General features: G+C 43.6%; 1 protein-coding gene across 1 annotated transcript in view; it reads left to right on the top strand.

Annotated features, from left to right (window-relative positions):
- EFR3A (EFR3 homolog A) overlaps positions 1-13,422 on the top strand; it is a 1,274,477-nt gene that overhangs the window by 1,072,636 nt on the left and 188,419 nt on the right. The window contains exon 19 of the mRNA XM_078686747.1: positions 67-194. Within this exon, the coding sequence (XP_078542873.1) occupies positions 67-194 (128 nt within the window). The remainder of the gene's footprint in view (positions 1-66; positions 195-13,422) is intronic.

Below are 13,422 nucleotides of genomic sequence, written 5' to 3'. Positions count from 1 at the left end.
ATATACTGTATTTTAATTTTGTTCCATGTTTTTTTTTCTTTCTAATTCACTATATTGTCTCAACAGTCTTCCGAAATCTTTGGAGAAGCATGAGAAAATTTTGTTTTTCTTGACCAACGTGATTGCAGAATCATTAGGTGGCAGTGGATACAGTGTGGAGAGGTTGTCAGTGCCATATGTACCCCATGTAACAGGTAAGCAGTTGCACATTTCTTAACACTAACGCAATCCGCCTTCTCCAATTAATCCTGCTTTGGCACATAAGTTCTTCTATCTTTACACACGTTGTTCAGCAACGTTTTATGACACGTATAGATTAGTTTCTTCACAAGCATAGTAATTATTCTTGCTTATAAATCAACATAACTCTGTTGGCCTACGTTGATGATGTTCTGGCCTTAACTACCCCTTTGCTGTCTTTTTCCTTCCTCTCCCCCAGATTGGAATTTAGACATACAAGCAATAAGAAGGGTCACCAGCTCTGAATAGATACTTAAGTGGAATAGCTGCAGGCTGGCTCAAACTGTTCATTATCATTTTCGGTTTTCCAAAACCATATTGTTCTGCCCCTTCTGGAGTTACGAACAGTTGCGGCCTACTGGTATTACCATTATGACTCTCCTGGTTATAGAAGGATTCTTAGTTATGTCTCAGTGTTTGGTAACAAAAATATACATAGTGGCTGCAAACTGAATGTGCAGCAGTGAATCACAAAACTGCTCTGGGGTCATATGAGGGGACAAGAAAGTATGACAAGTTTGTGTTTCTTTGATTATTCAACCTGTACTGACATCTGGTAAAAGCGCTGAAGGCAGTTAGTTGTTGATGAGGACATTACCATTGCCTTTTTCCTTCCTGTAGGTGGCAAGTACAGGCATTACCACGCAAAAAAATGTGTCATTTATGGGATAGATCCTATTGGCTCCAATGCGCTGTCCTAATAGTCTAGTGAGTGGTGAGCAGCTGCTGGACTAGCGGTCAGTTAGATTGCAAGCTGAGAAAGAGGGGTTCGTTTCGGAAGAGGATCTGTTCTTCATTGATATGTCTACAGCTTATGCTCATATAAGTCTGTGTGTGGTCTACCAAGGTGTTATTTAGCAGCTCAAACTGAGTAATAGTAGGTTGGTGCTTGGCCCTCTCCAATGATCTAATTTAGGCATGTAAATGTGACGTGCCATTATTAGGGCACCTTAGTGATGTTAATGTTAAAGAATTTGTAAAGTGTGCTTATACCAAAATAGGCGTCTTGTCACTGTTGGCAAGAACTCTAAGATTTGTCAATAATCAAATACAGAAGAAGACGTTTAAGGAGTACAGACCCATTGATCTAAAGAAAAATGGCATGTTTTTAAATCCTTCCTAAATTTCAAGAGTTTTGGTTGAGCTCTTAGATGTTCTAGCAGTAAATTCCACCATTTTGCTGCCGTTTAGGTAAAGCTTCTCCCACCCCTTTGGGCTTTTCTTATTCTGGGTACTTATACTTTGTTAGCAGTTCTAGATTGTAAGGTACCGGTGTGGGGTGTACCAGTTGAAAATGTCCTGCAAGAAAAATGTACCATTTTGATGTAGTCCCTTGTGAACCCAAAGAAGCACTTTGAATTGAATATGCTCCCTAATTGGGAGCCAGTGAAGTTCCCAAATGGAATTCGAGACTTAGTTGGTTCAACAGAGCTCTTGCTGCCGCGTTTTGCAGAGTCTGAAGTTTATTGAGAAGACTGACTTGGCAGCCTACAAATAGTCCTTTGCAATAATCATTTTTTCTGTTAACAATATATTAATTACTGCTTTCCTGTGCTATAATTGTCAAAATGGTAACATCATTTTTAAAATTTTCATCATCAAGAAACAGGAGGAGGTCACTTGATTTGAATGTTCTATGAAGGTTAATCTGTCGTCAAAAATGACACCCAGACGCCTTGCCATCTAGGCTGGAATTGGTAGCGAACTAAAGTTAGATGGCCACTAGGCAGTACTCCTGGAAGTATTGTTGCTTGCTGATGTTGGTGATTCACTTGCAGCATTTGAGGTAAAAGGATCATTTAAGGTTGATCTCGGGACTTTGGTCAATGTATTAATTTCTCTTGCAAGTTTCCTCATTAGAGTTTGCAGGAAATTATTTAACCTTAAAACAGCATACTTTTTGCTAACAGCATGAATTTTGCCTTATTTAATTTTTCTACTTTATGCACTTTCTTAACTAAAAAGGAGGTATCTTGGTTCCCAAAAGTCAAAATTTTCCACAATCCACTATTCAGTCAACAACCAAAGAGCTACGTAAAGTGCAGTAAAAGCTCAAACTGAAATAGGTACCTGCAGACCTGACACACTTCTGTGGAAACAAGAGAAAACACAGTTTGGGGTGCTAGACTTTCTTTGTGTCAGACTAATAAATTGTATTTCCACCTTGGATAGCCTGGTTGTGTGATCAGTTTCATTTTGCATCTATTATATATTCGAACGTCAACATTTACTTTTTTGTAATATCATGCATTATGTGCTGGTTAATTTGAGAAGTTTCCCCAAGTGTGTGAAAAACTTGAAAGCCTCAGTTTAATGCATCTTAAGCCTTAGTTTGTACTGGTAGATGCTATCTGGTTAGGTATTTTTTTATTGCTGTATTAATATTAATTTGTTCTGCACTGGAAGGATTGAACGGTGAGCAAGTCTGTCAGCCATGTCTTCTAGTTAATTTTTAGATCGAACCAGAGACAGTGGTCTAAGCTAACTTTGGAATCAACTTCCTGAAGCAGCACTACAACAAAGAAGCAAAAAAGCTAGCAGAGTCTGCAAGTCCTGCTCAGGATTACCTTTGCCCCATAGAAGGCCAGAGTCACTCTTGCTATGAACGTTATATTGTCTTTTTAGGAGAATAGGGATATTTGCTAACTATACAAAATTGCTTCAATGAACTGAATGGTCTTCCGACACAGAAGTGAACAATTGTGATTTTATTTGTTGATATGAAATCCTCCTTTGTGCAAAATGAGAATTTGCCTAGTAAGCCACCTTAAAATTCCTGGGGTGGTTACGAGTGTCTGAAATCAAAATGTAGCTGGCGCACAACCTCTTCACGTCTATGTAATGATATCACGTAGTGCTTCCAACCTAAATTGGTTGCATCCCCATGGGCACACCCGTGTTCCAACGAGTAGGACTCCAAAGACATTTTTCACAACAGATTCATTTAAATCGTAATCCATTTATTCAATATCCAATTCCTTCAAATTATATTCATTTCATCTCATCCCAAATTTGTTTTTGAAATTACTCCTTGTTTAATACAGCCTTTATGGCTCCTATGCATTTCGGGCTGAAAGCCCTTCTTCAGGGAGCATCACTGCAAAAAGATCGTAGCACACATGATTTTGATCTCATAATGACCACTAACTCTCAAATTAAATCGTTTACATTACAATACATACTCGGTGTGCAGAAAAGATGTCTAGAATAATCATTGAATTGCAACATTGGCTATTCGCATGCTTCTTACACTCGTGTATGTGTTATAACCATGTATATTATCAACTCCACTTCCTATAGCGTGTGGTTGTGAAATCTAAATGCACTCCGTAATGTTCAAGCATTAAATATCAAGATATGACCTCTATCCCGAACATGCTTTGTGTCCTCATGAAGACAAACCGCGTTATACCGCGTTATACCCCACGTGTGTACAACTCATAAATATTGTTAACTCACGGCATTCGGTACTCGTAATAGTCCTGCCCTGTTCATGAAGAGATACATTTCGGTTAATGTGATCACTCAACAGTATTATTGTCAAGAAGGGTGCTTGTTGTAGCTAAACTTACTTTTCGTAAGTTCCCGACGTTTTCTCCTGTAGCGTAGTTGCATGTGCCAATCTACAGCACTTCCGCGTTGTTTAGTGCCCTTACTCACGAGGTTATTATGTTAGTCACGTGGTCGCAGTACCCGAGATTTCATAGATACCGTCAAAAGAATATATACATCGCATGCGGTCTAAACGATAGATTCTAAACAGAGAATAACCTTCCGATAATTGCATCTACTGTGCTTCCATAATATTAAAAAGGCAACAGATATTACCACACTTTCATGTGAAATTTACGGTGCGCAATAAATAGCGCTACAAAAAAGTAGAACGATCTCATATATTCGAAATGGTAGAGTACTGGTCATATACGGACGTGTCAGAATGTCAATGGAAACTATTCTAAAAGTTGTAAGGGGTAAATGTGTAAAGCTAATGCTGAAATGTTAAGTAAAAGCTTGTATAGTGTACCATAAGTGTCAGATCCATTATTGAATCAACAATGTAAGCATACCAAAGTAACAGAAACTGTAAAGTATGCTGTCCTTTAATCATATCGTTAAAGGTCTATACGTTCATTCAGACCATTTGTTTTACATTAATTGAGTTTCATGATCCGAAAGTTCTCTCGTCGCAACAAGTATTTATTGTTGTCTCTTCCGTTCATCTTCTATACTGTTTCCAAAATCAAAAACTTCAGTTGTGATCTATTGTGGTGCTGTTCCATAAAGTGTGTGGCAACTACTGATTTCATGTTCTTAGTTCTGATGTTAGATTTATGTTCATCGATTTGTGTCTTGATTTTTCGTTCGGTTTTCCCCACATAGACTTTGCCACATGGGCATTTCAATAAGTAGATCACATTAGCTGTGTCACAGGTCGCAGAAACTCGTAATTAATTTGATGCTGTATCCCTTCATAGGGTGGGCTATATTGGTCCCTTTTATTATATTATTGTTGCAATTCATGCAAGGTCTAGTTGCTTTTGATCAGAATTTCGCCCACGTTCTTATTCCTGGTATATGCGAATAGCGGCGGTTGTGAAAACATCGATTTGAAGTCAGATTCCAATCCCAATATTGGCCAATGATGATTAATTATTCTTTTAAAGTTGGTACTTAGATTACGAAATTTTGATACTATGACCATTCTGGTGTTTTCCTGTTTGGTAGTTTTTTTCAACAAATCCGTTCTGCAAGTCGAATGTGTCCGCTGTTTTGCTCTTTCTGTGGTGGGGTCTTGATATCCTCTATCTTCGAAATTTTACCTATTACTTCTATTCTCTCACTTGATTTTAATGGATCTGATGTTATCCGTTTGACTCTTAGCATTTGGGAGACTGGTAGATGTTCTTTTAGCGAAGTTTGGTGAAAGCTTGTATAATGTAACATGTTATTTTTATCTGTTGGTTTTCGGAATATGTCGGTTTCCAAGCCTTTCTTTATCAGTTAATGTGATTTCCTCATCTAAGAAGGTTATTTTACTTTCTGAAATTTCCCAGGTAAAACTGTATGTGATCGTCTATATCGTTCAGTGCCAGCAGTACTTTTTCCAATTCATTCTGTGTGTTTTTCCACAGGATGAAAACGTCATCAATTTATCGCACAAGTAATTTGATATTGTCTTGCCAATCTGGTTGTGATAGTATATGTTCTTCCTCAAACTTCTGCATAAACAGATTCGCATATGCCGGCGCAGCGCAATTGCCCATGGAAGTGCCCGCTAATTGAAGATACCAATCCTCCTTATATTTAAAGTAGCTCTGATATAGAGTGAAGTACATGAGCTCCATCCAAAACACTTGCATTGGTAGTTCCAGATCAGTTCTCGTTGAGGCTTGAGATGTCATCAGTGATGTCATCAGTGATGTCACTGACCATGTCATGAATGATGTAGTATATGACATCATCAGCAGTGGATTGCGGGCACGCAAGTTATAGTTAGTACAACTAACTATAACGGAGGAATTTCAATGGTTTGGTAGAGTGAAATGTCCAGCTAACTATAACACCCCTAAAACCTATGTTTTCTTCAGTGAATTTCTAAGGTTTTTTAAATGCTAATTCCTAACTATAACAAGTCTGAAACCTATGGTTTTTTCTGTGAATTTTAAAGGTTTTTTAAATGCTAATTCCTAACTATAACATGTCTGAAACCTATGCTTTTTTCAGTGAATTTCAAAGGTTTTGTATATGACAATTTTTAAATGTATTAATTGTTGTATTTATTTTTTTTATACTGATTTACTACATTTTTTTAAACTATTTATTGTTAGATATTTTATTTTTTAAATTACATATGTTTAATATAAATTAATTTTTTAAAAAAAAATATTGAAATTTGAATATTTTTATTTTATTTTATACTAGCAGCCAGTCCCGACGTTGTCCGGGTATGAATTGCTGCCGGCCAGTAGTATATTGTTTTGTAGGATTTCGTTTTGATAGCATTTCTTATCTGTGACAGCCCTTTGAAACGCTCTGATTCACAGTGCACTGCTGATGCACTTAAGAGTGCGCGTTCAGTAGTGTGAACTGGAGTTTCCCTACTTTGTTTCCTTGCAATATTATATAGCGCGAACTCGACAACATGGCATGAGCACAATTTACAGTACAGAAGAACACAATCATTTGTGGTAGACACGGGGAAACAAAGCGATTTGCCTGGAATCACAGGATGTTGAGCTGATGCCGATTTTCGAATGTAGCTCCCCAGCTCTAAAGTTCGCAATTCTAGAACTTGTGGCGGGAGGTGTGTCTAAAAGTGTATGTTGGTGCTGACCATCATTGAGAGAGACCTGTGCATTTTTCAAATGGGTGGTGAAAAAATAGGAGTATGTTGCTGGAGATGTGGGCCGCCGTGCCACCAACGTACTTACCGGGGGAGGGTAAACACCCATTATTCCGCATACCATCACTCCGCATACTTTCATTACGAAAGTACCATGACTCCGCAATGCCATTATAACGCATGGCATTACATTTTATATGCTTTTACCACACATACATTTACAACGAAATTCGTTGTAAATGCATGAATGGTAAAAGCATGTTTTTTTAAAAAAAATGTTTGGATAAGGTAAGTATGGGTATAGGGGTATATGTTTTGGGGTACTGAGGTATATGTTTTGGGGTATTTGGGTATTTTAAGGGTTCAGATATAGTTTTGGGTTATGGGGTACAGGGCTAGTTTTAGGGTTTAGGGATAGGTATGGGTTTTGGGGTACATGGGTATTTTTAGGGTTCAAGGCTAGGTTTGGGTTTTGGGGTATAGGGGTATTTTTAGGGTTCAAGGCTAGGTTTGGGGGTACAGGGGTATTTTAAGGGTTCAGGGCTAGGTTTGGGTTTTGGGGTATAGGGGTATTTTTAGGGTTCAGGGCTAGGTTTGGGTTTTGGGGTACAGGGGCATTTTTAGGGTTCAGGGCTAGGTTTGGGGGGGTACAGGGGTATTTTAAGGGTTCAGGGCTAGGTTTGGGTTTTTGGGGTACAGGGGTATTTGTAGGGTTCAGGGCTACGTTTGGGTTTCGGGGTACAGGGGTATTTTAGGGTTCAGGGGTGGTTTGGGTTTTGGGGTACAGGGGTATTTTTAGGGTTCAGGGCTAGGTTTGGGGGTACAGGGGTATTTATAGGGTTCAGGGCTAGGTTTGGGGGTACAGGGGTATTTTTAGGGTTTAGGGATAGGTTTGGGTTTTGGGGTACAGGGTATATTCATAGGGTTAAGATGGGTTAGTGTTTAAGGGTGTTGGGGTATTTTAAGGAGTAAGGGTGGGTTATGATTATGGGGTGCAGGGGTATTTAAAGGGAGCAGGGTGGGATTAGCACACGATATGAGACATGGCATGAAGGGCGGAAAGTACCACACGCACCCAGCGTTTGTCACGCCCCCAGCACATGCGCACAGCACAACGCAGACACGCCCACAAGGGACTACTTTGCTGGCACGGTTCTTTTACCTTTTAAATGTATATAGTGGGCGTCTGCATAGCCTATGTCCTTCTGCTACAACTGCACTTCCCAACACTGTATTGGGTGTTGTGATTGGTGCTGTGGTTCCTGAGATTACCCGCCACAAAGGTTTGGGCTCTCTCTTTATTATATTAGTATAGATTTTTTTAAATATATTTATATATATTTTATATAGCAGGCAATGATATCCTATAGAAGGAAATTCAAGTTACTGGTAAGTACAGTTAGAATTATTTTTCAGGATCAGTACGTGGCTCAAAGATGCAGCACAGAGGTCTCTCCTGATAACAGGTGAGTAAATAAGGATTCGTAGTTCAGCTGATTTTAGAGGAATATTTGTACATTTCAAAAATCGACACTTAGAAACTTTTTCAGCAAAAAGCATGCAATGATATCCTATGGAATGAAATTCAAGTTACTGGTAAGTACGGTTAGAATTACTTTTCAGGATCAGTACTGGGCTCAAAGATGCAGCCCTGAGGTCTCTCCTGATAACAGGTGAGTAAATCGGAATTCGTAGTTCGGCTGATTTTACTTCGGTCCAGTAAATATAGAGCCACTTTCCTACACCATCCCCTACCTTCACCACTGTGCAAACACGCCCTGTGGCACGTTTTAAGTTGGGGAAATAATTCCCCTTCAATCCTGAGGGTCCCTAGGGTCCAACTAGCCCTCTAGATACATCCAGTAAGCGCCACAGAGCTGTGTAGAAGAGATGTAACCAGCATTTACAATGCAATAGATCTCGCCTTCGAAAAAGTTAGAGCTATTGGCATTGTAAATGACAAACTTTTTATTTATGGGTTGGTTTTTAACACAGATAAATAAATGACATTATCATTTACAATGCCAATAGCTTAATCTCTCGCAAATGCGAGACCTATTGCATTTGCGCGCGCACACACACACACACACACAGAGTTTATTAATCCATTTCTGCCAACAGTTTTTATATAGCGCTTCATACTGCGGTTTACAAGCACTATAAACCGCACATGGTGCCACTGGTCAGTTTGTGCTACTATGGCTGAGGCGTCCTCACTTGGAAGCGCACTCGGGTTATTCAAATCAGACTCTTCAAATGTATAGTCGGCGGTGTCCAAGCTGCACTGCCCTCCCTCCCCCCAGAGCCAGCACTGACCGATCGGAGGGTCACTGATGCAAAAACGCCTGCGCTTGTTCATTAAGGCCGGATGATTGTGAGGGTCTGTTAACGACCTCTTGGAAATTGCTAACAGAGCTCTGAAGATGAAGTGAGAGGCGATGCTTAACCCTTTAACATCTAACCTAAGGCAAGGCCCCCTCTGATGTACGACTCAGGCACTTGACCTGAATAACATGCTGGGCGGTGAAGGGATAAGTCGATATTTATATAGCGCTTCATACTGCGGTTTACAAGCGATATAAACCGCACATGGTGCCACTGGTCAGTTTGTGCCGCTATGGCTGAGGCTTCCTCACTTGGAAGCGCACTCGGCTTATTCAAATCACCGCATGTGTCAGCGGCGAGCGTCCTATCCACCGACACTTCCTCACAGTCTCTCCTAACTTGGGTGTCCTCAGGCATTGTTAGGCCGGATGCGGGTGAGCGGCAGTAAGTAAGCAGAGACGCAGCCCCATCCTCATGCCCCTGACAGGAGGAAGAGTTTTACACGAGAAACGCTTCAAGGGCCGTGGCCTGCGCCGAGGAGCGTGGACGGCCCGCCGCATGCCTTTGAAACCCTGTGAGACTGCGCGCAATCCCTCGCTGGTGGAATGCTTCTGAATACAAATGTGTACAGGATGCACCAGGAAGCATTCGGTGACAACTGTCTCCAATTCACTATTTATGACAAATACTCCAGGAGCGCTGTAACAGATATTGCTGTTGCAGCCGTAGATGTATTTACGGGGATGAGCGCTCCAGGGGTGGCGCTGAAGGGGGCGAGCAGCCCTGTGCCGCCTGGTGTTTAATGCTTCCTCTCACACCCCCACCCCTCAGTGGACCAGGGTTTGGTTCCCACACCGAAGAGGGGCAGAAGGTACCCTAAATATTATAGTGTATTTATAATCAGTACACGAAGCATAATTATCAGCCTTCGCCCCTCCGCGGCAAGGGAAGCAGCATTTTCATAGTCTGAAATGGAGACTGTTAGAATTACATATATTATATAATACACCGAGGATTAAATCTGTGTACTGCCAAAGAAAATTATGGAAGTTAGACGCTGTTGCGGCTTTGATGGAGTTAATTTAAAACAGGAGCTTCCGCGAGACTCCTAAAAGCACACTTAAATGACCCGCATATCAAGCCTTTATAAACCTCTTTAACAGTTCAATTAACACGCACGAACTTCAAATCTCCGGTACTTTTGATGTGAATCAATGGCCCACCATAAAAGTAAACACGGTTGCATGCAAAGACAATATTTTGGGAGAACATTCTGTAACACTGTAAAAATGCCATAGCTGACATAAGATCAATGGTGTATAAGATGCGCCCGTTTTGCACGCTGGTTTAAAAACATTTCCCGCATGAAGCCTGCCGGCTCAAGCCCTCCTCTGCCTGCGCCTCTGCCGCACTCAGTCTCCGATGTCAGCCTCTTTAGCAGTGCCACGCGCAGGTATGCAGACTCCCCGTGCATTCCAGGGAGGCGCGCGGCGCGATCCGGTCTGCATTGGCATGCTGTGGAGACAAGACCTGGCCGCGTGCACAACGTTATCCTATGGGGAAACGCTGCGCGCGGCCAGGTCTTGTCTCACTTCGGCGTTCTCAGACTGCTGAGACGCCGACTATAGTTCTCTGGCGAGTTACTAGCCGAGACCTAAAAAGGGGTACTGCCTAGACCACCTCTCTGCAACGCAACGCAGCGCAGTGGCGTTTACTGGAAGCACCTGCTGGGCTAGTTGGCCCCCAGGTTCCCTCAGGATTAAAGGGGAATTATTTCCCCAACTTAAAATGCGCAACAGGGAGTGTTTGCACACATCACCTCAGGCCCCGTCCCCTCCCTTCACCTCTGTGTAAACGCTCCCTGTGGCTGTTTCAAGTTGTCGGATTAAGTCCCCTTGAATCCTGAGGGTCCATCTAGCCCACTAGGTACCTCCAGTAAGCGCCACATAGCTGCATTGCACAGACGTGTAAAAGGGGGCACGGCCTAGACCACCTCTCTGCAATGCAGCGCAGTGGAGCTTACTAGAAGCACCTGGTGGGCTAGTTGGCCCCCCGTGCCCTCATGATTGAAGGAGAATTTTTTCCCCAACTTAAAACACGGAACAGGGGGTTTGCACACGTCACCTCAACCCACGTCTCCTCCCTTCACCACTGTGTAAACACGCCCTGTGGCCGTTTTAATTTGGGAGATTAAGTTCATTTGAATCCTTGGGGTCCAACTAGCTCACTAGGTACCTCCAGTAAGCGCCACAGAGCTGCGTTGCAGAGAGGTGTAAAAAGTGGCATGGCCTGGACCACCTCTCTACAACGCAGCACAGTGGCTCTTACTGGAAGCACCTGGTGGACTAGTTAGCCCCCAGGGGTCCTCAGTATTGAAGGGGAATTATTTCCCCAACTTAAAACGCGCCACAGGGCGTGTTTGCACAGGTCACCTCAGGCCCAGTCCCCCCCCTTCACTACTGTGTAAACGCGCCCTGTGGCCATTCTAAGTTGGGAGATTAAGTCCCCTTGAATCCTGAGGGTCTCTAGAATCAAACTAGCCCACTAGGTATCGCCAGTAAGTGCCACAGAGCTGTGTTGCAGAGAGGTGTAAAAAGGGGCGTGGCCTCTGAACACCTGTCTGCAACGCAGCTCCCTGGCGCATACTGCAGATACCTGTTGGACTAGTTGGCCCTCAGGGACCCTCAGTATTCGAAGAGAATTAATTCCCCAACTTAAAACGCGCCACGGGGCACGTTTGCACAGTGGTGAAGGAAGGGGGCGTGGCCTGAGGTGACATGTCTGCAAACACGCCCTGTGGTGCTTTTTAAGTTAGAGAATTAATTCTTCCTCAATCCTGTGGGTACCTGGGGGCCAACTAGCCCACCAGGAACCTCCAGTATGCGCCAGGGGGCTGCGTTGCAGAGAGGTGTTCAGCGGCCACGCCCCTTTCTACAACACTCTGCAACGCAGCTCCGTGGCACTTACTGGAGGTACCTGGTGGGCTAGTTGGCCCCTAGGGACTCTCAGGATTGACGAGGAATTAATTCCTCAACTTAAACTTCGCCACAGGGTGTGTTTGCACACATGTGAACTCAGGCCCCGCCCCCTCTCTTCCCACTGTGCAAACGCGCCTTGTGGCGCGTTTTAAGTTGGGGGATTAACTCCCCTTGAATACTGAGGGTCCCTGGGGTGTAACTAGCCCACCAGCTACCTCCAGTAAGTGCCACAGAGCTGCATTGCAGAGAGGTGTTAAAGGGGCGTGGCCTCAGAACACCTGGGGCATACTGGAGGTTCCTGGTGGGCTAGATGTCCCCAGGGACTCCCAGTATTCAAGGGGAATTTGTTCCCCTCCTGCAATCGCGCCAGGGGTCGCGTTTGCAGAGTGCTGCAGTAAGGGGGCGTGGCCTCTGGCATGATGCCGGTCTTTTAAAAAAAAATTTAAGAAGGGGTGCTATGTAGCCCCCATTATTTTTCTATTTTTTTGGCCCTGGGGACCCCATCCCCCACGGCCTGCCCCCTATTTTTTTTAATTGAAGATATGTGGAAGGGGGCCGCATGGCCCCCCTTCGAGGCTTTAATCGGCCCCGGGGACCCCATCCCCCGGGGCATGGCCTTTTACTTTTTTTTTTTTTATTATTTTCAACTTTTGCGGTGGGGGGCCGCGTGGCCCCCCTCCCGGGCTACTTATGGCCCCGGGGCCGGCCTTCCTATTTTTTTTAATTTTTGGGGAGAGTGGCTGCGTGGCCCCCGACCTCCCAGCCCACTTGTGATATGATATGATATGATAAAGAAACGTATACAGCGCACATTCACCAACGGTTTCTTGGCGCTTTAATGATAGGCAGGGGACAGGACTGCAAGAAAGCGAGATTAGTCCTAGGCGTGGGCAAATAGCCAAGTCTTCAGAGCTCTCCTAAATGAGTGGTATGAGGATATAAGACGAAGATCAGAGGGGAGGGCATTCCAAAGACGAGGGGCTTGAGAGGCGAATCTTAGTCCCCCGAACTTTTTGCGCTTAAAAGGGCAGGCAGACCGCAGATTAGAGCCTGAAGAGCGAAGAACTCGAGAAGGAATGTAACGGTGGAGACAAGCAGCAATGAAAGCCTGGCCTTGATGGGAGAGGGCCTGGTAAATCAAGCAGCCCACCTTGAAGAGGCTGCGCTGGACTACAGGGAGCCAGTGCAGGCTCCTCAAAAGAGGCTTAGCGGAACTGGTCCTAGGTTGTCGAAAGATCAGTCTGGCTGCTTGATTTTGGATGAGTTGAAGTTGGTGGGACTGGTAGGCAGGGATACCAATATACAGTGAATTCACGTAGTCGATACGAGAAATCACTAAACCCAGCGTAACTTGGACTAGGGCATCACGAGTAAAGAATCTACTGATCTTTCTGATGCGGCGAAGATGGAAAAAGCATGCCAACATCACAGATTTGATTTGAGGTCTCATGGAAAGATCCGTACTGATGGTAGCTCCTAGACTCTTGACCGAGTTGACCGGGCAAGGAGCCCTGCCCAGTGAATGTGGACAGAAAG

This window comes from Lissotriton helveticus, chromosome 4_1, assembly GCF_964261635.1.
Source record: "Lissotriton helveticus chromosome 4_1, aLisHel1.1, whole genome shotgun sequence".
Lineage (NCBI taxonomy): Eukaryota > Metazoa > Chordata > Amphibia > Caudata > Salamandridae > Lissotriton > Lissotriton helveticus.
Note: the sequence above shows the minus strand (reverse complement) of the source record. Positions and strands in the feature narration are given on the sequence as shown.